Source organism: Mastigoproctus giganteus, chromosome 8 (genome assembly GCF_048544385.1).
Source record: "Mastigoproctus giganteus isolate SK-2022 chromosome 8, ASM4854438v1, whole genome shotgun sequence".
Classification (NCBI taxonomy): Eukaryota; Metazoa; Arthropoda; class Arachnida; order Uropygi; family Thelyphonidae; genus Mastigoproctus; species Mastigoproctus giganteus.
Genome location: NC_143582.1, coordinates 44,510,396 through 44,535,321, shown reverse-complemented (window position 1 = coordinate 44,535,321; position 24,926 = coordinate 44,510,396). Strand labels below are relative to the sequence as shown.

The 24,926-nt window shown below is 34.7% G+C and overlaps 1 protein-coding gene across 2 annotated transcripts in view; it reads right to left on the bottom strand.

Moving 5' to 3' along the window:
* LOC150081499 (heterogeneous nuclear ribonucleoprotein F-like) overlaps positions 1-24,926 on the bottom strand; it is a 210,699-nt gene that overhangs the window by 134,153 nt on the left and 51,620 nt on the right. For both annotated transcript variants that reach the window (XM_090379334.1, XM_090379335.1), the window contains exon 5: positions 8,880-9,018. In XM_090379334.1, coding sequence (XP_090235460.1) covers positions 8,880-9,018 — 139 coding nt within the window. The remainder of the gene's footprint in view (positions 1-8,879; positions 9,019-24,926) is intronic.

The window sequence follows — 24,926 nt, the reverse complement described above, 5'->3', positions numbered from 1 at the left end:
CAAGGGGAATATACAATAAAAGCTAGTTTTGTCTCAATTTCAAATAAATTTACTCTTATACAGAAAAATTTTATTAAACAGCCTTAAACAATTAATGAGCACTTTGGAATCAGTATATATTTTTATTACTGCCAATTGCATTATATAAATTCAACAAATAAACAAGTTTACTATATGCAGTATTAAAATGAGTAAATAGTTCAACATAGTACTTAGGAAGGTAGAAAATTTTCAGATTTGTAATCCGAAAAATTTTCTACCTTCCTATATATAGTGACACTGTAACAGCTCTTGAATTGAATTCTTTTAAAATGTTTTTGCATAGTAACTAAGTGCAAGAACCTCTCAAGTGGTGTGCTATGCTCTTTGTAACTCTATGGGAAAAATCAATGAGTGGTGAATCATCTCAAAACTTGGCCAACAATATGCAGTTTAGAATTACACAAAGTGGTGTTATGCTTCACCAAAGGTTGCTTTGGTTTTCCTCTCTCACTAGTTTTTATACAAGAAAATGGTTCTGAAAAATTTTTTGTTTCTCAGAATATAACACGAAATGGAATATTCACTAAAGATGTGTACTATTATGTGGGAAGCAAAATATGTATGTTTCAAATTTTGTTCTCTACAAGATGTACCAAATTTGAATTAAATTTTGAAAATGGAAGTAGTCACACATTTTTTAAAATGTTTGATAAAAATCTGTACATATTTGTATTTGTACAGCAGAAATATGCAAGCATATGCAGTCACAAGCTCACTGAACTTTCTAACTGAAAAATGGATAATAGATTTGTGCCTAAAATATTTTAGTCATGTCTGCATGTATACAGGTAGTTCCCGATTTTACAAGTTAATTCATTCCTAGCATAAATGGGAATTTATTTCCCATAGACAATGTTAAAAAGAGGGGTTATGTTATCAACAATGAAATTAGTTAGCTAATTAGTCTATGTTTAAACAATGATTGATTCATCCAAAGAAATGGAAATGTAGCTTGTAAAAATCAAGTAAATATAATTATAGAGAAATTCTTTGACTTACAAATGTTAAAGAATGTTTATTCTTCACCAACAAAGAGATGATCACTCATTATTGGCTCGGCACTTGCTGGTTTGTTGCACAAGGAGTCACTTTCTTCAGAAATGCTTCAAGAGGTGTTTATTTTCAAGATAATCTTCTCTTTTCTTTTTAAATTTCAATAGCACGCACAAGCATTTGTTTAACGGAATTCACAAATTGCAACTAACATGATTTGCGCGGAGTAACAAGTTTACGAAGCTTTAAAAAAAAAAAAAAGGAATGAAGAGAAGATTCTGGAAATTTATCTATGTTTTTTATACAACTGAAGATTTCAGTAAAGGGGAAACACATTTCACCATAAGAATGCAAAAAAAACCACACAATTTCAGCCATCAGTGTTTTCGCAAATGCAATAACATTGAGTTTACTACCCGTTTATAATTGATTGCACTAACAGAAAAGTCCAATAAATCGGAAAGTGCAAATTGTTTTTATTGTTTTATGGTCGTGACCTCCAGAAATGTACTTTAGAAAAACATCACAAAGCCGTTCAAAATTGGTTCTTATAAGAGAACATATAACGATGAAAGTGTAGTGCATTTTAATGATTTGAATTGGCAACTAATATAATTTACTTTATAAAAACGTGTAATTTATTCCATGACCTCAGAAGTTGAAATTTTCACTATATAACTCTCTAAAATTATATAGTGAAATTTTCAACTTCTGAGGTCATGGAATAAATTACCAAAAAACATGGTGTCTCTGGAATGAATTAATATCATAAAGCGGGGTAAACTAATGTATAGCTATGTGTGTGGTATGAAATGCAATATTTCTGAATGTTTAACATTAATGTTCATATTTTCGATTTTGTCAATACTTGTTACTTGAAAAAAAAAAAATAAAAATAAAAATAAATAAAAAAATACTCGTAAACCCGGGAACTCGTAAAGCGAGAACTACCTGTATATGCATACTACCCTGTTTTCTTCACCATGTCCATTCACCCATTTTGTCTGTATGTCCATCCATCCAAATGTAACTTGACTCCCAATGCACAGATATACATGTAATTTTATATTTGGACCCTTTAAAATTATTTGTGGAGCCAAATAAATTTTATTAAAATTGGACAAAAAAAATTCTAAATCCAGTGTATTCCATACACTTTGTATGGGGGGGGGGGGAATCAATCGATTAAATCGTGCCAATATTTATCTTTTCTTAACTCACTGCAAAATTTTAAAATTTTGCCAAAAAATTACCAAAAAATGTATTACATATAAAATAGAAGTATCAATCTCTTGGTCTCTTCCACTGTCCTATTTAAAAGACAGTTAAGTGAGTGATATTTCAAACTGCACATCTTTCTGCTTTTTACACATATAAATATTATTTTAAAAAATTATTAGTTGCTTCCATTTTCAAAATTTATTTTAAATTTGGCACTCTTCATAGCGTGCAAAATATGAAACTGTTATATTGTTTCACATAGAGAAGCAGCCATTTTGAGAAAATACTGGGTTTCGTGTTATTATCTTTATGCTTTGAAAACAAATCTTTCAAAAATGACAAGGAGAAAACAATAGATACTTATTGACCTAGTTAGACAGGAAAGACAAGTAATCTGAAACTTTAAACACAGCAAGGGCACTTGTCCATCAGCACATGAAATTCTTCAAACAAAATCCAAACAGTGACAGGGCACACAGTGCACCCCACCCAATTTTTATACAAAAACCATTATAAAAAAAAAATCCCACCCCACCCCACTTCAAAATCTACTGCCAGGTAAACATTTGCTACAAGTAAGAAACCCTTTCTGATTAATCAAAAAACTTTTTCCTTAAAAATGTATCTTTGATTGTCTGTCGTCAGTGTGATCATTCCCAACAAAGAACCAGTATCTCCTCTCCACCGACTGTGGAATCACCCCATACGTAGTTCTAACATCACCCAGATTTTCCCAAAAAAAAATCCATGCGAGAGTGCAAGTAATGGAACTTAATCCTGCATTCCATTTAAACTACAATTTTCAACCAATTTGCCAATTAGTTCTTTGTGATTTTCACTCTTAATTTTATCAAGAAAGCAGTTCACTACAAGGCAAAGCAATGTCAAGCATTACGCTCAGCATCAGTCATTTTGTTTCCAGGTTCTTATGGAGCCAACAGCTGCCAAACTTATGGACCATAAAATATGGAACCTTTCACTTCTGCATGAAAGAATTTTAAAAATAGCTTCTATATGCTTGAAGGTGTCACATTTTAAATCAAACTGACAAGTCTTTAACAAATTGATCAGTCTCTTGATATGGAGTTGTGGAATGAAGACATTCTTTCTTGGAAACATGTGATTGTTCACTGCATTGCATGCAACAGGCTGCAACTCAATTACAGCAGAACATTCTCTTCTCTTGTGCTACTGATTTACTTCCTGATGTTTCAGAAGCAAAGAAAGCAAGGGGACTTAGTGAAACACTGCAAACCCAGAAGGACCCTTGCACCTTGAAGGCCCACAGACATGCCACATATACTGATCATACTTGATCTTCTCTAACACATGCTACACAATTCCAGTTTTCTTTAATATGAATAGAGTGTGACAGAAATTGATGGGCATTTATTCCCAATGTGAAGCAATATAGCTTGCAAACTTTTATAATCTATGAAAAGATGCCGCCACTCTTCTGGATTGTGATTAATACTAATTTCTTCATAAAAATCTATCAAATCAAAACAGTATCATACAGGTTCTGACAGTGTAAAAACATGCCTAAGTAATGTCTTTTTCTAAACTTGGATGTAGCAATTTGGACCTAGTAAATTCGACTCTTTGGGAGCTTGGTATAGCATTTGGTTAAACCCAATTTCCTTAACTAGCACATCCAACAAACAGCTACTGGCATAGAAAAAGTACTATGGAATGATCTGGAAGAAACCAGTGCCAAATTTTGATATAAGGTCACAGACAGCTTTAATTCCATTCAAACAGCAATCCTGAATTTCAACAGAAACCGGAGTCGGGCCTAAAAACTTGAAGACAGGATCTCAATATTTTTATTATTGTTGTGGTACAAAACACATAGAACAGTAGTCAAGGATCAAACAGATTACAATAAGAAAGCATTGTAATTCCACAATGACAATGATACATACAAAGTGATTAGATGTAACCTCATGGTAGTATTAAAAAGTAAAGGAAACTCAAGTTTAAATAAATGTTGAATGATAAGAAAAACTGGGAAAGAAACTTATTGGATGTTATACACTTCAGGATGCTAGTTTTCAAAATTCTGTATATTGGATTTCCTATATACAAACTATCTAAATATTGCCAATATCATTAAACCATTAGTAGGCAAATCTAAACAACAACCTATTAGTTCAGGTGTGAAGTTTATCCAATTTACCAGCAGATTAAATATTTGTGATTGGTATCATTTGATGCAAATTCCCTATTGTGATGCATTTACCATAATTTCCACCAAAGACAACTCTCTTCTAAGCCAACTCTTCCCTTCATAAGGTTCACTTTAAAAACATAAAGCAACAAACCTCTACCATTTTTAGCCACAATACACAGAAATAATCATAACCTGTATACTACAGTAAACAAAAAATTGATGTGTGCAATCAGTTCACAGATTATTCCACCTGTCATCCCATGGCACACAAGAATAGCACAGCTCATATGCACTGATGACCACAGCTTGGTCACAAAAGGTTAATAGAGTGCACACTAGTCTGCAGGCACGTGGTTTTCCAGGATGAATATTACAGAAGTATGAGATTATGGCTAGTCACAGCCCAAGACATACAGAATGTCTTGCTAATGCTGGTATAACACACAAGCAACCAATTCTATCTGGGAACATCTCAAAATAATGCAAAGATACCTAAGCAATATAATGTCCAATAAACCCAACAACACTTGAATTGCTCAGAAGTGATTTGTAAAATTACATGTTCTGAATGTGATGCTAGCTACACTGGTGAGGCTAGTAAAAGATGGCATAAAAATTGACCAGGCAACATTGTAGATGCAGTTTGTAATACAAACTTTACTTTAGCTATTGCCAATCATATGTGGGAACAGCAACAACATATAAACACCCTTAGAGGAAATAATCCTTTATATCAGAAGGATCAACAATGCCAACTAGTTAGAAGCATAAAATGTGAAAGGTGATTAATTAACAAAGACAGAAAAATTTGAGTGCTAGTATTCAAAATTTGACTGCACAATGGTGTTTGAGGGTGCCCGGGGGGGTCCAGGGTTGGTTTTGAGGGCCCTTTCTTTTGTTAAAACCATACATCCATTGAACCCAGATGTATTACACCCAATACACCCCTCCCCTTTTGCTCAGAATTTTTCAGAATTACTGAAAGACCCAAATAGACCACTCCAGGAGAGAACCCTTTATCTTACGTAATACATAATTATGTAGGGTGTGGGGTGCTACAGTGGTTGACAAAATACTGACACTAAGAAAAACCAATGGACACCATTGGATTCAACACACAAGAAATGGTGAAATACAAGCAAACTTTTTTTTGCTTACATAGTGTAATGATTGTGTAATAAATATTAAAAAACATCATTTCCCTGGTTGGTTTCAGGTCAAATTTCATGGTGGTGGTTGTGGGAAATCAAGAGCACTAACTCGTAGTTGTTAAACTATGAAAAAATATAATGTGGCACGGCAGCACCCTCTGTTTTACTCCAAAACAGTTTTAAAGAATTTATGACTATACTTCTCCACAAATACCACACTAAGGAATATTATAATCACACAAAACTGTGAGTTTTTGGTTGATTTTTTTCACCAATATGCATGCTTCAAACATCAGGGAAAGAATTCAATATTTGGATGCCCTCAAAGAAAAATCTGGATGGAATCAAGTCAAATGAAGAAAGGAATTACAGGTTCAAAAATCCTTAAGGAAAAGAGAAAGAAGGACTGGGCTTAATAATTTATTTATTTTTTGTTTCTCTCCAGTTCTGAAAGACCCAAATAGACCACTCCAGGAGAGAGCCCCTTATCCTACGCAATTTCATTTCACTAGTTGGGGGGAGTTCAGGAGAGGATTAAATTTGATTTCATGCACCTTTTTATAATGATATGCTTTAATCATTTGCTTAAAATAAGTGTTAAACAGATTACATCACTAGGATTTATTCATTAAGTCCTTAATTAGGGGTTAAAATGAATGTTAATTCCCTAATCAAGCTGATTTGGTCTCCAGGAATATTGTTTTCATCTAAAATATTGCAGCTATGAGAAAAATGGTTCATCAAAACAGGAAATAATCATGCATCACTGTTTTTAAAAACACATTAGCAGTTAGTGAGGGATGCCTACATCTTTTTTTTTTTTCCCTTTCTTTTTTTGTTTGTTTGTTTTGTTAACTGATGGGTACTTATTAAAAAATTCTGAGGTTCTGTGTATCATATCTTGGGCATCACTAGCATGATATAACAGGGTGTTTTACACGGATTATTGTGAAATCTCTTGCAGCCATATCATATCTTAATTCTGCTGTGATTTGGGAACCACACAGAAAGTGAAAGATTTTCTCCACATTTAGAAGAACATTGGTATTTACCAGCACACTGATATGGTCAGCAAATGGAAAGTGAATAGAAATTATTCTCTTCCAGATATCTGTGACACTTGCCAGTATGCAGTTACACCTGATATCAAAACCAATTTCTCTAATATTTCATGTTTCTTTAAGATAGGTATACTGTATGTTGTTGCTACTGAACGAGGCACATGTTTTTAGGTCATTGTGTAAGCTCTTTGAAAAATAATGTATTAATCACTGTAAAGCATTATGCATTTTGGTATATGACATGGGAATATGATTCTAAACAACCAATATCATTTTTTGTTGATCATCACCTACCAATTGAACAAGAAATATGAGTACAAAAACAAAGAACACTTTTAGCCTCTGTGCAACTCTTATTTATACTTAATAGCACCTGATGACAGACTATAGCATTTAGTAAGATTGTTGAAAACAAAAAATATACCCTTAGGAAACTGATCGTGATCATTCCAGTAGTATTCAAGAACCAACCAACACTAATATAATAATTTACAGATAATTTCTGATTATTCACTTTTGTCAAGAGCAATAATTCTTAACGAGAACTGATTTTTCATACAAATATAAAATATTCCCTTACATATTCAACAGTACATAGTTTTTCTTGTGTACACTATATCATATGTGCAATTCTAATGATATGAAAAGATATCTATATATCGATTATTCTTATCATTCACAACAGAAAAAAAAAATTCTTTAAATCATGTTTCCATATTAATTAATCTGCAATTTCATTAACCTTAATAACCAATAAAAAGGTGTGTATTAAAAAAAAAAAAAATTTTTTTTTTTTTACTTTCAAGATATAAATCACAAATCACAATAGAAATAATTTACACATTACAGTTGTGCCCCCGTATCCGCTGATTCAGTTACTCACAATTAACCGGGGGGGGGGGGGACCTTAACACTTATTACTCGCGTGTCCAATACGATGCTTCACTTTATTTTTTACGATGTTGATTTTAAATCACATAGCTTTCCTTTATTTTTTACAATGTCACGAATGGTTTGGTCACCAACATTATAATGGTTCTTTAGAGATTTAACAGATGCACCGTTTTCAACCTTTGAATAATTTAAAGTTTTTGTTTAATTTGAAAGCACAACTCTTGGGTTTGCCCATCATTTTCGCAATTTCTAAAAAAAAATTTTTAAATTATGAAAAACCCAACATCCCTGACGTAAATAACGAAACAAAATTTGTCCTTTAGTGGTGCGATGGAACACAGCGATCGATGCGACACACTAAATCAAACTAAACATTTGGTCTCTCTCTCTTTTTTCTTTCTTTTGAGCAGTAGGTGTGAAGACAGCGGGGGTTGCAAGATAGTAGGTACACCAACCTCCCAATGACGACTTACAACGTTGGTTCTTGTTGCTTATTTATGACTTGCAAAATATCTGTTTATACCTATTCTAGTTATTACTTGAATTTTATGATTTCTGGTTCATTTTTTATTTGGAGTTTCGAAGTGTCCGGTAAATCGAGCCTGCTGTACTTTATCATTACCGTATTTAATGTTGATAACGTCTTACTGTGTGTTTAATTTATCAATTAAACTTTACTATATGTATGTATGTACAAGAAAATCATGTTATATATAGGGTCGGCAGGTGTTTGCTTATACCCGCGGTTTCAGCCACCCACGGCAGGTCTTGAAACATATCCCTTGCGGATACGGGGGTCTTACTGTATACAACTTTATCTGACTTGCAAAATTAATTAAGAGAATATTAAGAAATGTTCTGAAACTGTATGATATAAATTACCACCAAAACAAACTACATTTTTTTAATAATTATGTTCTAAACAATTAGATTTAATTTTGTTTTGTGGTACCAAGTATTTTCTTTTAAACTAGTGATGTCATCTAGCTGAAACACAAAATAAAATTTTTAAAGACAAGAAACATTGTCAAAATGGAAAAATTTAACTTTTGCTCAATGAAATTTAAATTCAATAACATACTAATGTTTTTATTTTTAAATTCATATAAATATAAAGCCATAATGAATGAATAGCTTAGAATGAATTCTGAAATTAAAATATAAACTATTCGATGCATGATGAAGGATATGCATCAATTAGTTTTTAATGTCCTTTTAATAATGAAAACAAAACTAAGTCTAATGAAAACCTTGTATGCAGTAGCAGTATATAATGCTTAAAAAATAAAATATAAAGGCCCACATTGACGGACACAAACCGCCTAAGTAGCCCATAAAGCCCACCTGTGCCCAATTTTTTCCTTGTGTTTCCCCATCGCCTTTTCAGCTATTTCTTGTGAAGCAAACTGCACGTAAGCCTCCCCAGTGCTCCTCCCCTGGTAGTCAGTTGGTAGGATAATCCCATTGGGTACAATCTCCAACCCTTTAATTAAAATCCAACCCAGTATATAATAAAATATGTTAATTCATTTTTATTTAAAAGAAGTATATTTTATATAAATACACACAGAGACAAAGAAAAAATCAGAACCATTGGCCATATAAGTACTGCAATGACTATTCAAATAAAGAGATTTCAGAAAACACAAAAGTTAGCCTTAATAAGTAACATTTAAATTTAAAATAAAAATGAATTTCATAAAAATATTTTATTTCAAGAGATAAAAATGTTTAATAAAAGAATGCTAGTCCTTTTACTGTATAATTTGTAAATCTTTGTAGTAAAGAAAAAATTACCAATAAATAATTTTTTTACTAATACATACAATTACAATTATATTAAAAATTGAAAAAATATAGGCAATAATAATTACATATCATCCTTCCCACAAGTGACTTCATTAATTGTACACATCCATATACTGTATAATCACAATTATATATTACCACTGAATATATGCAGTTTAAGTCACAAATGGTTATAAGCAGTTTTCTTGAATCTATGCTCTTCTCTAGAAGTCCTATGGCATATGAAATCTTATTTCATACCAATCAGCATTTTGGGTCTCTTTCAGATAACAAGGTACAGAATAATAAGGTTGTCACTCAATAAATGGTAGAATTATTCAGAATATATAAATGATTATATATTTTGAATAATTGGCTTTTATATCCTGTGCTGTTATTTAGTTACAGCATTCTGAACTGCAGTCCCTGCATTTCCAATTGAAATACACACACACACAACTACAATACATCCAGAATTTGGATGTCTCTGTAACATTTATCCTTGAGTTGAATAATGATCAACGATGTTGTCAACCTCACAAAAGGAAAATTAGAGTCCTTAATACAGTCCACCCACATAAAATAGTCCCCTTGCACTGAGGCAGAAATATGCTCATTATGGTGGTGGTTGTTGTTATTATTATTAATGTTCATAATGCATTACTATACACATAGGTGAAACTAAGGAGTCAACTTAGTTCTCTATTTCACATAATAACAGCAACTGATTTCATCATGTAAAGACATGTCCAGGAGTCTATTTTCTTGGGTAAGATATAGTTATCATTAAAGACAGCCTCACAATATCTACATTTTCTGCATCAGAATACACACAAAAATGGTAGACTACGATGATACCTATCTTTGTTTTTAAGAGTAATTCACTCTTTAATGATATATCTCAGTAGTGAAACAATCACAGAGGTTATTGTAAGCAGCACAGTTGAAATAGAATAATTCAGATTATGTAAATGTTTACCTCATGTACTATTTAAAATATTTAAATGATACCCTGTACTATATTTGAGGACAGAGAACCAGGAAGTTACTAGAGGTATAAAATTAATATATTTCGATTCATTTTGGGAAAACTACTTGTAACATTTCAAGTGACTTGAACTAAACTTTATTCTTTCCAGTTAATCTCATTATTAAATATCCATTTAAAGGTAATACTTACCATCAGCATACTATTTTTTTTTATTTATTTTTTTAAATTCAAAAAGAACTTGCAACCAAATATTAACAACTTGTTAAAAAAAATACAGACAGTAATAGAAAATACCAAAGATTAGATTAGCTAAGTGTAGTAAGCAAAAAGACAAAAAGAACTTATACTTTCAAAATAGGATGGTGGTCAGATGTCAGTAATGTATCCATTTTGTGTATAAAACTGACTTCCTCAAACCTTCCAAAATCCAGTGGTAAATGTTATTCAAGATGGAATACGCTGATGGCAGAGTTAGGAGCAGAATGGACATCCATAATACATTTGACAAACCAGATTTGTCAAATTTTGAGCCCATATTAGTTTATTAATATTATATTTACATGATGTTACTTTGATATTTAACAAATTATTCAAACTCTTTGGTTCATTCATGCTGTCAGCAGGAAACATCACAGAGGAAGTCCAAGAGATCATAAGAACATGCCAATATCTCAACTAACCACTGGGAATTTCACAGCCTTAAGTTCAATGCATCTAAACCTGTCCAGTGAGCAAATGTGCGTAAATAGTACGCTTTTAAATCTGAAATAAAACTCTGATCCATAGGTTGGATGAGTGAAGTTGTGTTTGGCAGTAGAAATATGACTCGCATGTTCAAATCGAAATCATCTAAATGCATAGGATGTCCATGAGCATTATCCAATAGAAGCAAAATCTTGAAAGGATCATTGTTGTCTTTACAATATTTTTTGACCTTGGGAATGAAGCAGCATTTAAACTAATCCTCAAAGAGAGATATTGTTATCCATGCTCTCTGGTTCGATCAGAAATGCACGGGTATGGTGTACTCTATTGATGCCCTTAAATGCATGAGGATTTCCAGAATGGTACACAAGCAGTGGTTTTAATCTGTAATCTCCTGCTGCATTAGTCCCAAGCAAGAGTGTGGCCCTCTCTTTCAAAGCCATGAAACTTGGCATTGTCTTTTCCTCCTTGGCAATGTATGTTTGATCCGGCATTTTTTTCCAATACAGAATAGTCTCGTCAATATTAAAAATTTGGTGTTGAATAGCTGCCTTCACCAATAATTTTTTCCAACACATTACAAAATTTCTCTGCAGCTGCAGAATCAGCACAAGTGACTTCACTGCATACTTTAATGTTTTGGAAACCAGCACGATACTTGAACTTATTAAACCACCCATTGCTGGCCACAAACTTGGCTTGGGGTTTGCTGTACTTATCTTTAATATCTTCATAAATACTTGTTGCTTTTGCTTGAATGGTCATTAGACTCAGGGGCATTTGCTTCTGAATCTCATTTTCAATCCATATTAATAGCTGTTCCATCTTCAATATAGCACCTGAATGCTGTTTTGTGATTACTGTTGATCTTAATAGATGACGAACTTTGTCCTGCTTCGTACTTAATCGTTTTCATCTTCATTTCTAAATCAATTTTGTTTCATTTCCTGGAAGGCTTTAAGGCAGTGGTCTCAAACTGGCGTACCACTTGCACTTTCCGCTGGTCACTTTCCCTTCATCATTGTAATATGTAAATAGGAATGAAGAGAAGTTTCTGAAAATTTGTTTTTATATGATTGAAGATTTCATTGAAGGGGAAGTCATTTCACCATAATAGTGTAAAAACTCACCAATTGCCATTATCAGTATTATCGTAAATGCAATATTTTCGAGTTTACTACCCGTTTATAATTAGATGCACTAACAGAAAAGCCCAATAAATCAGAAAGTGCAAATTGTTTTATGGTCGTGACCTCCTGAAACATGCTTTAGAAAAATATCGCAAAGGCGTTCAAAACTGATTCTTATAACGGGAACATATGATAACAATAAAAGGGTAGTGCAACTTCCATTATAAATATACCTTCTAGAGAGATAAATAGCTTAGTAATATAGAAAATCTTCAACTTCCAAGGACTTGGAACAAATGAGGGGGGGGGGGAAAAAAGTGTTATTGGGTTCACATTATGATATTTTCACAATACCTCCATTTATCCCTACATATGCAAAATACATTTCCATATTTTTTTTTCAGTTTGCACTGGGTGGCCAAAACTTACGCAAAGTCGAATTTGCATAAATCGAGTATTACATAAGTCGGGGAGTTCCTGTACAATGGACTGGGTTAGAAATCTAAGGCCTAATTTTGCATCTTAGATGGCCAGCTCTTACAATTGATGGTAGATGTGGCGTGTTTAAATATAAGAATGATTGTCTGAGTAGGAGTAAATATTCCATCTTTCTTGATGACTATCCTTTTAGCATATATTACATTTTCATCACTTCGTTCTTGAATGATCTCTTGCTTGGATACAATGAGAAGATCCCATTAAATGTTGATATTTTTAAGTCTTTCAGAGTGATTATGCTTACTCATCTCTAGTATAAGTTCTATGGACTGCAGTCTTCCAATCATTTTGGGTGCCACCCACATTATCAAGACATTTCCGAATTAAAAAATGGGGATAGTTTATTAATGTGTTTCAAGGAGTGCAGTATTATAAAAGAAGGGGCAGATAAAATAAAATAGATGATTTTATTTTATCTGTGCTCAACAGATCTGAATCAAAAGATCCATAAGTGGTGTCTGTTGTTATTCATCATTGCTCCTTTCAGTCCTGGGAGAGTGATTTTCTTCTCACAGGTTTTTGGTGCCACTGGGCGGAGGAAGAAGCAATGTCCCCAATGACCAGTAGTTGTTATAGTTAGCAGTTCGTTAGTAAAATTAATAAATATATATACTAAGAAAAGAAAGGCTCATTTCCTTTCTGTGATCTTACTTTACATTTGTAAACACAGAACCACTTAAAGTAAATGAAAGAGAAACTGGCACAAGAAAATAAAAAGAATTATGTTGCTTGGAAGGAAAACTTTATATATCAATATGCAATTTTCTATCTATATAGAAAATCGATTGTCACTACTGCTTAGCATTCATGGCCTGGTGAGAGGTTCAGCTTTAAGTACCGAGTAGCAATGTAGACTGTTTATTGTAAAGAATGTCTACAAAACCTGTTTTTTAGTCGTAGTGAGTCACTGATATTCTTCTTACTGAAGTATTTTTAGTCTTGAAGTAAGAAGTTCAGCTTTATGTCCAGAGATGGCAAGATCTCCAATAAGGCCGATGAACTCACCTTGGGCAAACAGTTCCAGATCTGATGTTTCTTCATTGGGTGAATACTCAGAATCAGCCAGAGTTCTCAGAGAGCCAAAAGACCGAGAGAAATTGCTTATAAAGCAATTTCTCTCGGTCTTTTGGCTCTCTCCGTATCATGGGTATGGTAAATGGCATTGCTTTTAAAAATTTTTTTTATTCTTTTTGTTTTCCGACCACTCCATGTTATCCAGTAGATCAAGGAGTACAAATAACATGTGGTGCCTGTGAGTTATTCTGGTCACTAAGAGAGCAGTCAAAGTATAACTGAAACAAATTTTCAAAATATCCATTGCAATTATAATCTGTTGTGATTTAGTTTGGAAAGAGTAACATCCACAAAAGAATTTAGTGGGGTGATTTTTACACATTTGAGGCCCACGATGATGAATTTGTTTCAGTAATTCACCATATCTTACCTGAAACAAAATTATAATCAAATAATTAAATAATAAGGATATCCATATATTTAAACACTTACATAAATATGAATGTATATACAATAATAATAATAATAAATTACATGTACGTTGGCTGAATAGGCATGTGACTGATGCAATCAGTCTCATCACAAAATCTAGACTTTTTACAAGAACAAGGATGTGGAATCAGCATCCAAAGGTTTACCTTAAGTCCATATTTTTCTCTTGAAAAATACTTGTTGACCTGTATTATCAATTTCCTTTGCAGATTTATTATCAATTTTTATTTCTGATCTGATTACCATACACTGTACACTTGATTATAGAAATTCAATCAAGGATGGAAAAACAACAGGAACAAATCTTGCCCAAATTATTTTAACTGCTTGAATATTTTTTAAAGCAGTGTAGAATGAAAAACTTTTTATAAAACTTTTATTCTTAAACTTTAAAAAAAAACATTTCTGCCATATATTCCAAAACATTTCATGGGATATCTTTGTCTGCATTTATATGATTACAAAAATCTCTATTAGTCATGATTTTTAATCCTCTTTGATGGATTAATTCATTAACTTCAAAATAAATTCATTAACTTAACAATTAAATGTTTCTTTTTACATCCACTACTGCCAAGATAATGAGCACATTGTTAATAAGTAATTGGTTGTGACAGTTCATACTCTTGACTATCCACATTCAGATTATGGTAAAAAAAAGTAAAAGCAAAGTGCAGCCATTATCAACCCACTGCAGGATGGAAGCCTCCTCAACAATTCATGCTGAGAGAAATGGACCATAATCTGCCACGCTGGTCCAGTGCGGGTTGGCAGATCGACCGTATTCAGCAGTCAGGGGCTTGAACCCCAGTCTACTCAAAGAGCGTGTGCTACTGCACTCCTGCTCAAGACCACTCGGCTATGGAGGCCATTCAGATTATGGTATCAAGTATAAAATCGAGAAAAAATGGAAGAAGAGTTCAACACCTCCCATGACTATAGATTAACTGTAGCATTACTTAGCTACTACCAATGATGTAAGTCCTATTTAACTTCAAGCATTTTTTACTCCTGAAGAGATTCACAGATGTTGCAACTGGATGATTCCTTTTATCAGTTTAAATTTAAAATTTATTAGTTAACCTATTATACATGTACAGCATATTTTTGCCAAAAAAAAAAAAAAAAAAAAAAATCCTAATTCATATATATATATATATATATATATACAGTTATGAGTATTAGTACATGTCTGTAATAATGATATTAAGCATAGGTGATTTCAGGATTTACTTAACACGCAATGATGAGAGAAATCCACGAGCTGAGCTTAGATATGGGTGTCTGAAATTTTTTCATAGCATGACAGGCAGGAATACACAAACACTTTGTCAATTGGTTTGGCCCTGGAGAGATTGTACAAGCCTTGTGTAATCGAATTTTTCTCATGGCCTAGTCCTGTTAAGAGGAGAAATTTTTACAGAAATGGGATCCACTTAAATAGATGGGACACAAGAATATTGTTGATGCTATTGAAGCAGTGTCCCCAATGACCAGTTGGTTTGGAAAACTGCTAGTTCATGGGAATACATAGACTAACAGTCTAATGGCAGCTATAAGCACAAGTGAAATTGATTCTTCTATACTACTCTCCAAAAAGGATCACAGTTCACTGGATCTAAATAGATAAACAAGTGTCTCAGACCAGTATACAACGAAGGCATATGAGTGATACAAGTTATTGTCATGGCATGCAGAGCTGAGCTTACTGATTTTGAGAGGGGGGTTGTCATTGTCAGATGCCATATAGATGGAAAACCAATGGAATGTCATCCCTGGAGTGAGGTGTGCCATGCACAGAATAATATATAGGTGTAAAGCTATCAAAAAAAGATTTATTTTATTTATTTATTTATTTTTTTTGTTTGTTTGTTCAGAGACAAATTTGTTTTATGGTCTTTCGGCCACATCTGTCGGCGCTGAAAACCAAATTTACACAGCAACAAATTTCACATTAGAAACTTTCAAGTTACTTTTTTTTTTATAATAACAATTAGACTACTTAATTTTACATGTTTTCTTTCTTTATACGGAACAGAAAAATTATTATTTTTTTAACAACATATTTGGCACTAAAAGATTGACCACTAGGGGCCAACCATTCAAAGTCAACAATCAGTGATATTATCATGAGATGAAAGTACGATGGTACCAACACCCTCCAAGTAATGCACAGAAGACCAATCTACATGACAAGTTACTCAGAATACAGTATGATAATCTCATCAGACATTCTCAGAAACAGATCAACCAGGAGTTTAAGATACCAAACACAGGTCAAGGTCTGCAAAAACATGGATGGGTGGAGCTGCACAGCCTTGGTTTCCATGGGAGGGAGAGTGGTAGCACATTAGCCAAACATCATCAACTACAATCAGCAGTTTTGCTTTGTACAGTGCAACAAAAGATGTAATTTGTCCATAAAGGCAGTGGAAATTGGCTTTATTTTGCTCCATTCTATTCTGGTCAGATGACAGATATTGGCCCAGAGAAAATCGGCTGCCAGAGTGCACTGTGCCAACAATGGATTCAGAGATAGTGGTGTTGTGATGTGATGCTGTTTTCGAGAATGGTTCATGAATGCGATTGTAAAAAAGGTTAGAATAAGCTAGCCCAACACAACAATTTGAACAGCTAAGGGATGAATGGAAATATCAAGGGAAGGCTAGATCAACAAGTGTTCCACATTGGCAATTCAATGGTCACTTTTCTGTAGCAGGGATATATATATATATACACACACACACACACATCCAATGCAATCTATTGTTGATTTCAACAATAGTCAGAGTCAGAGCAGCCAAAGAAAATGACACTTGACTGAAGAGAGTGGCAATTAAGTCACTGTGAAACAGAATGTGTCTCCATATACTTTTTTGGAGGTAATACATATGGCATGGAATTAAATGAAAAACAAGGTGAATGGTTTGGGGGGGGAATTTACAAGGTATGCTGGGAGTCCTAAATAAACAAGCAATTACAGCAGACCCTTGGGACCCAGCACATACCTGGTTTATGAAAATTCCAGTTTTCTGACGGCTATGCAGATGGCCAGCTATTCAGAGGTAATTTGCTATTTTTATTAGATAATACATTAGCTCTAATCCTTATAACCTTTGCAAAAGATGGTTGGATGTTTAGATGTTTATGGTGAAAAAGGTCAAAGTTAAAGGTCACAGGTTTGAATGCTGCCTTCAGTATGGGCGGTTTGCAAACCTTTTTTGATTTTTGAAAGGGTGTGTACATCTCAGTAGTTTGGGAACCACTGGAGTAAACAACAACCAACTGAATGCTTCAACTGCATGGACCTTTACCATCCGCATTCATGAGTGGCTATTTTGAGGGTGGGAAGCTTTCTCGTCTCTGATTATCCTTGATCATATGAACAGTGCATGATACATAGTACAGTAAGATGGCGATAAATTTTGTCTGACGATTTTAAACTTTCAATTTATAAAAAAATTGCAAAAATAAATAAATAAAAGTGGCCTTGTGGTTAGTGACTGTAACTATTGAGAATTGCTGCAAAACGAGGGCTACCTGCATAAGCATATGTGCCTATTGTCTTCAACATGTCCATCTGCAAGTAACACCTCAACTCCCAAAGGAATGGATTTTCATGAACATTTACATTTGGTCATTTAAAAATATTTGTCAAATCACCATACCAAATTTTGTTAAAATCAGGCCCATAGAAGTTCAGAAATTAATATTTCTTTTTTCCATACAAACTGTATGGAAAAAAGAAATTAGATTAAATATGGTTTTAATACATACTGTCAGCTTTAGATGTCCATGCATGCTTCATGTGTTATGTAAGACTCATGAATATGGTGTTGCTGAAGAAATACATATACAGTTAAACTTGGTTATAACGAGCATCAGGGGGCCGGCAAAATTTTCTCGTTATAGCTGTTACTCACTATATCAGTGATAGCGGATATGGAAAAACTCATGGAGCCATTAAATAATGAACACTTTATATCAGCGATGAGTTAAATCTGCCTCATTTTTTTTAAGTTCTCAATAACTTGATAAAAGATGGATTCCAAAAACAAAATATTAGAGAGAAAAAAATAATATAAGTATATACCTATGTGTTATTTGTATTGATATGCCTGTATAAACTACAATAAACTTAATATTAAACACAATTTATTTGTCTGTAATTTTAAACCGTACACTTAATACTAAACACAATTTATTTCATTGTAATTAAAAACAATACTATTTAATAATAAACATGATTTCAATTAGTCTTTATTTATGAATCTTAAAATTGATGTGTTTTAAAGATTTCACTTTGATATTTTCCCGTTAAAGCACTCAATGCGTTAAAAGTCTCATTACTTGCCTCGGTTCCTTCAAAAAAATTGAGTAATGCAGGGGTTTTCAACCTTTTTTTTTAATAACGGCACCCCTACTCAATCTAATCAATTTTCTGTCTGTTAGATCCAATTCTCTCAATATGTGTGTGTGTGTGTGTGTGTGTGTGTGTGTGTGTGTGTGTGTGTGTGTATATTATAAAAATTACATTTCATAAAACAAATTATATATATATACGGAATATAATAATTTTATTCTTTATATACAGGGTGTCTCAAAAATATTGGTACAAACGTTTAGGGGAGGTAGGTAACATCTAAAGGAAGGTAAATCGCATAGGAACTCATAACCGAAAACGTCACGGGAAAGTAGTAGCAGAGGCACAAGAAGCAGAAATGACTCAAGACAGTAATTAGTGGCAAACATTTATTTGACATAATATTAACAATGGAGTACAAGATGGATGCATTTCATGATGTTACAACACATGCTTGAAGGTTACACCATGAGACACGATGCATGCGTGACACCACCACAGCATGGACTGGTGGACACGGTCGAACACACCTGGAGTTTCTTTGATGGTAGCAGCAGCGCAAACGAGTCTCGCCACAAGATCCATTTCTGTCTCCACAGGCGATTCATACACGATAGATATGAGGGCTCCCCACAGAAAGAAATCAAGGCTCGATAAATCAGGTGAGTGTGGGGACAGGCAACGGGTCCACCACGGCCAATCCATCGACGTCCAAAACTCCAATTCAAATGGTCACGAACTCACCTTCCATGATGGACAGGCGCCCCGTTATGTTGAAACCAAATGTTGCATCTCACATTTGCTGGAACATCGTCAAGTAACCCTGGTAGAACTTGTTCAAGAAAGATCCAATATTTAGCGGAGTTCATGCAGGATGGTAACAAGTATGGGCCGACTAAGCAGTCACCGACCATACCTGCCCACACATTTATTGCGAAGTGATGTTGTGCCACATGGGGGCGCACACCGTGTGGCTTGTCGTGAGCCCACACATGAGCATTGTGCTGATTGAATAAGCCTTCCTGAGTGAAATAAGCCACGTCCGTGAACAAAACATAGGCTGGAAAATTCAAGTCTTGAACACTTTCTTGGAGAAACCACTGCGCAAAACCATATGTGCAGGATGATCTTGGGGGAGCAGTAACTGAACCCTTGGAGATGAAAGGGATATAAGGAATTGTTGTGCCAGACACACTGTACACTGCAACGAGACACTCCTAAGGCAGGGGCAATGGCACGTGTGCTGGTAGTAGGATTATTCTGGACGGCATTCAACACACTTTCTTCCATGGCAGGAGTTTGCGTCGAACGTGGTCTGCCCGCGCTACTCCTATTACCTCTAAATGACCCATAACCACACGAATTCTGATGCGCACACGCAAACAAACGGTGGTCCAGTGTCTGCCTGGGAAGCATTCTCCATAAATTCGTTGAGCGGCTCATCCATTGCCTTCTGTTAATCCATACACTAGGTGCATGTCTGCCAGCTCACAGTTCATATATCGATGCATGCTCTTTGTGCGGCAACTACTGCTTGAATGAGTAAACCAGAAATTTTTCCTCTCACGAACTGATGAACAGCGCCCTGTACCGACTTACGGTGACGTTTCCAGTTAGGGGACTATGCGATTCACATTCCTTTAGACATTACCTACCTCCCATAAACGTTTGTACCAATATTTTTGAGACACCCTGTAGGGTACCAAGTAAACATCAATTAAAGATCACCACAAAATTAAAAAATTCTATACACCTTTTTATAATGAAATAAACATATAAATTTTAAAAAAATAATAAGTTTAAGTAACTTAAGCCCAAATTACGTGACACCCCTGGAATGTTTGTTGCCGCATCCTAAGGTGCCTCAGCACCATGGTTGAAAACCACTGGACTAATGTGTCCATTGCACTTTGAGATTGTTGGCACTGATTTTGATTCACTTTCAATTGTCATCATATCATCATCTTTATTGTCTTTGTTGAGCACAGCATCTACAATGTAACTCTCTGTAGGAAGACCACTAGTTAATAAGTTATCGCCTCGTACAAATTCATCGATGTTATCTATATTAAAACCTACAACTTTGTTACGTAGCAACCATTTGGATAATGCTAAGTTGTTTTCTTCGTTTCCATATTCTTCATCATCTACAACTGAAATTTCATTTGAATTTAATTTCGATTTCTTAAAGCAATCAAACTTTTGATTACACCTATGTCCATTGGTTGTAAAATTGATGTCGCACTGGGAGGGAGAAACACTAGCTTAATGTTGGACAAATTTTGAATCTGAGGATGTGCAGGACAGTTATCAACTAACAATAAAATACTTTTCTTCTTTTGAATAGCTCCTTATTCCAATCATTTATGTATTGCCGAAAAATATCCGAAGTCATCCAAGCTTTCTTGTTTGCAGTGTAATCCACAGGAAGTTTCATTACGTTTTTTAAAACACCGAGATATTAACGATTTTCCGAGAACAGTTTTTTTTTTTTTTTAATCAGTTTCTGCATATTTGCACATATGAGCACCACGTAAGTCTGATGTTTTTTCACCAACACATTTCCCCCCTTTGAATTTAAATGTACTGTCAGGTGTCAAATTATAAAATAAAGTCCTGTTTTGTTGTAGTAGTAGTAATAGAGGCATGTGATGCAAGAGAGCTTATGGAGCATTAACCAAAAAAAAAAAAAAAAAAAAAAAACCCCAATTTAACACACAACAGTTCTCTCTAAAAGTTTGTCCAGTTCCTCATTGAATTTATTTAAGCTAACAACCTCCACAACGACACATGGAAGTTTGTTCCAGCAATTATCCACCCACTGGCTAAAGGCAAATTTCCGCACATCTATTCTACAACTGTCTTTTCTCAATTTAAAGGATTTCCTCAATCAAAATTCAGCGTGCTCATATCATTCAAAGCCTTATACACCTCAATCAGATCACTGCGCAGGTGCTGCCACTGCAATTTGCAGAACTTAAGCCTTTCTTGGTAAGAGAACCCTTCCCCCCCCCATCAATCTTGTTGCCCTTCTCTGTACTCGCTCAAGCAACTGTACATCGCTCCTAAAATGAGGCCCTGCAGACCTGTACGCAGTAGGCATAGCCTGACCACTGCCAAAGGGATAATCACCTTTTCTAGCAAAATTCCTGTATATCACCGACAATACCCCATGGCCTGCTCTGGGAGCCTGTCTGCATTGCTCAGAAAACTTCATATCTGACTGCATAATCGTTCCCAGGTCTTTTTCATTTTCTACCACCCTAAGTGTAGTTATTTGGTTTTGGTTTTTTTTAAGGAGCATTAGCAACTAAGGCTATATTGATCCGGGGATATGCGGTGGTCATTCCCTGACCTTTCCACATCCTCTGTATTTGGTGGTCACGGGCTCGAACCCCGGTCTAATCAAGAAGCTTGTGCTACGCACTGCTGCTCCTGCCCACCTGGCTACGGAGGCACCCCCCCTAAGTGTAGTATCACACAGTAGGTAGGTTACTCTGGAATTACTTCTACCCACATGCAGTACTTTGCATTTTCCAATGTTAAACTTCAGTTGCCACTTCTTAGCCCATCTGCCCAAGTTTTTAGCACAACTGCTATAGATATCCTCGTCACTGAAAACTTTCCTGATTTCTGACCAAACACGGTCAATCCATTCATTTGCCATTATTGGATCTGCAGATCGAGATTCTCCATTAATTTTTGCATAAATGTTGCTACGTCGGTTTTTAAATCGATCCAGCCAACAGCTGTTACACACAAAACCGTCGCATCCGAATCGTTTAGTAAATTTTTTCGCTTGAGCCTTCAAGATCGGACCGTCTGTTGAAAATCCAGCACTTCTTTGTGTGGTGAACCACTGAAGCAATGCTTCCTCAACGTTTGTAACCTCACACGTTCTAATTTCTTTCTTTTTTTCCCTTGGCTTATATTCTTTTTCAGTGCCGATATATAAACATCTTTGTTCTTCCACAATGTAGACAACACTTGGGGAGGACAGAAAAAACTTTTTAAACACTTGCACCAAGTTCTCACTCACGAATAATTTTGACTTTTTCGTGAATCGAGAGAGACTTTCTTTTGTTAGTAGACATGTTTCCGAAGGAAGGGTTCATTTCTAACTGATTTTACTTTAAAATGATAAAGTGATCTGGATTCTTAGAAGCCCAAAATGCATACAACGTTCCTAAAGTCCCAAAATAAATTTATGATTCAGTGAATACAAGACAATTTGTAAATAGGGTATTGCAACAAGTGGAACGCCAATGCACTATTGTATAACCCCTGTCCCTGGAGGACAAGGTCATAAACCAGCTGTTAATCCGATGCAGATGGATTATAAAGCTATCGTCCTTTTCATTTTAGTCTATTGCAAGAATTGGGGTTTTTCAACTATCCAAGCAATTAAGAATGTTTGCATAGTTACAAAAATTTGTTCGGTATATCCATGTAGTACACTCATTATAACAGTGCATGATTATATGGGAATATGCGTAAATTAAAATCATTATGGCTTTTTGCTCATTACAGCTGTGATCTCGTAATTTTCGTCCTCGTTATAACCAAGTTCGCCTGTATAAGAAGTAAAGAGATTTCAAAAAAAGTATACAGAAGAAGAAGAGCAATAAATTTTATAGTTCAAATTAAACTGAACATCCAAGTTCACCTAAGTTTAGATAATGTAAAACTACAGTTTTCTTAAGTGTTCTATAAAAGTTGTTATAATCGTAGTAATTAATTGATGAGATAATAATATTTAATTTTTTTTTATAAAAATTTTACTATAAGGAGTTAACTATACTAACTTTTCACTTCTATTGATAACAAGGAAAACAATCAGTTCATTTTAGAAAACAATGAATGAGCTTGAACTATAACACATTACATACATTTTTTTTCTCTGGCTGATGCCCTATACACTTGCTTTCCTGCACTGTCTTACCTCTACTGATACTAATATGTGCCTATGCAAAAATCTGAACCTATGCAATTATACTGCATTAAGAACATGGATTTGTTGAGGGGTGGTCTTGTCTAACCAATCTAACTGGTTTCTATGATGCAGCGACCAAGGAACTGGATGCAAAAAATAATTTTGATATCACATACAGTCAGTCCTCATATAACACTGTGTTTACACTACACGAATTCAATCATACACGATTTATAAATAGGCGAACGTTATCGTATATAACACAAACCGAATTTGCTTATGCACGATTCGCCTTTGTGTTTACAAGAAATGGAAGTCGAACGTGGAATCACCCCAACTTAACGCAACACGATAGGAATGAAGAGAAGATTCTGAAAATGTATTTATGTTTTTAATATCAGTGAAGGGGAAACACATTTCACCATAATAACGTAAACACCCACACAATTCCAGCCATCGCAAATGCAATGGCTGGAATTTATAACAGATTCCACTAGCAGAAACGCAACTGGAAATTGTTTTTATTGTTTTATGGTAGTAACCCTGCAGAAATGTGCTTTAGTAAAATGTGAGCTAGTGAGGTGTTAATATTGTGTCTCTGCATTTACGGAGCTGTTTATTCAGTTGCTACATGCGCAAAGCTTTGTTTATGTGCATCAAGTGTACCTCCTCATTTTGTAATTGTGCTTTATTCCTTAAAACTTAGTAAAATTCTTAAAAGGTGTGAAGAGGAAGAGTCCTGGTGAAGACACTACAGATTCAGAAAGAAAAAGAAAAGCAATATCGATAAACAGAGGTGAACTGGGTCAAAAACTGTTACCCGGGAAAATTTGTAGTGGCCTCACACTAGCGTTTATGGCCAAAATCACACCGGCCTCCGGGGTTTCCCCGGTAGGGCTTATGGCCAGTCTGCCTCTGTCGATAGAGAACAAATATGAAATTGTGAAATGTTTTGAGCGAAATGAAAGACCATGTGATATTGCACGTGCTACAGGTCTAAATGAGCCAACGCCGAGAATTACAGAAAGGATGCAGAGAAAATAAAAACAACTTTCACTGCAGGAACAACTAAAGTGTAATTAAAATCCATTAGATCAACACAAAGAACTGGAAGAGATGGAACGGCTGTCATCTGTTTGGATAGAAAATCAAACAAAAAACAAGTTTGCTTACGATAGAAGCAAAAGCATTAGCAATATTTTATTATGATTGTAATGTTTTCCTTATAAATGTGTGTTTAATCTTGGGTGGTCGGCACCTAACCCTATTTTTCCCATAGGGCCTGTTGTTTATATTGCACGAAGGTTTCTAGGAACACAACTATTGTGCTATTCGAGGACTGACTGTACTTGGATTTCAGGAAGACTTTTGATACTGTTGCACATAAAAGACTGCTGTATAAACTGGAGCAACGTGACATTAAGGGCAAGCTACTGCTATGGATAAAGGGATGAAGGCAGAGTGGTTATCAACGGAC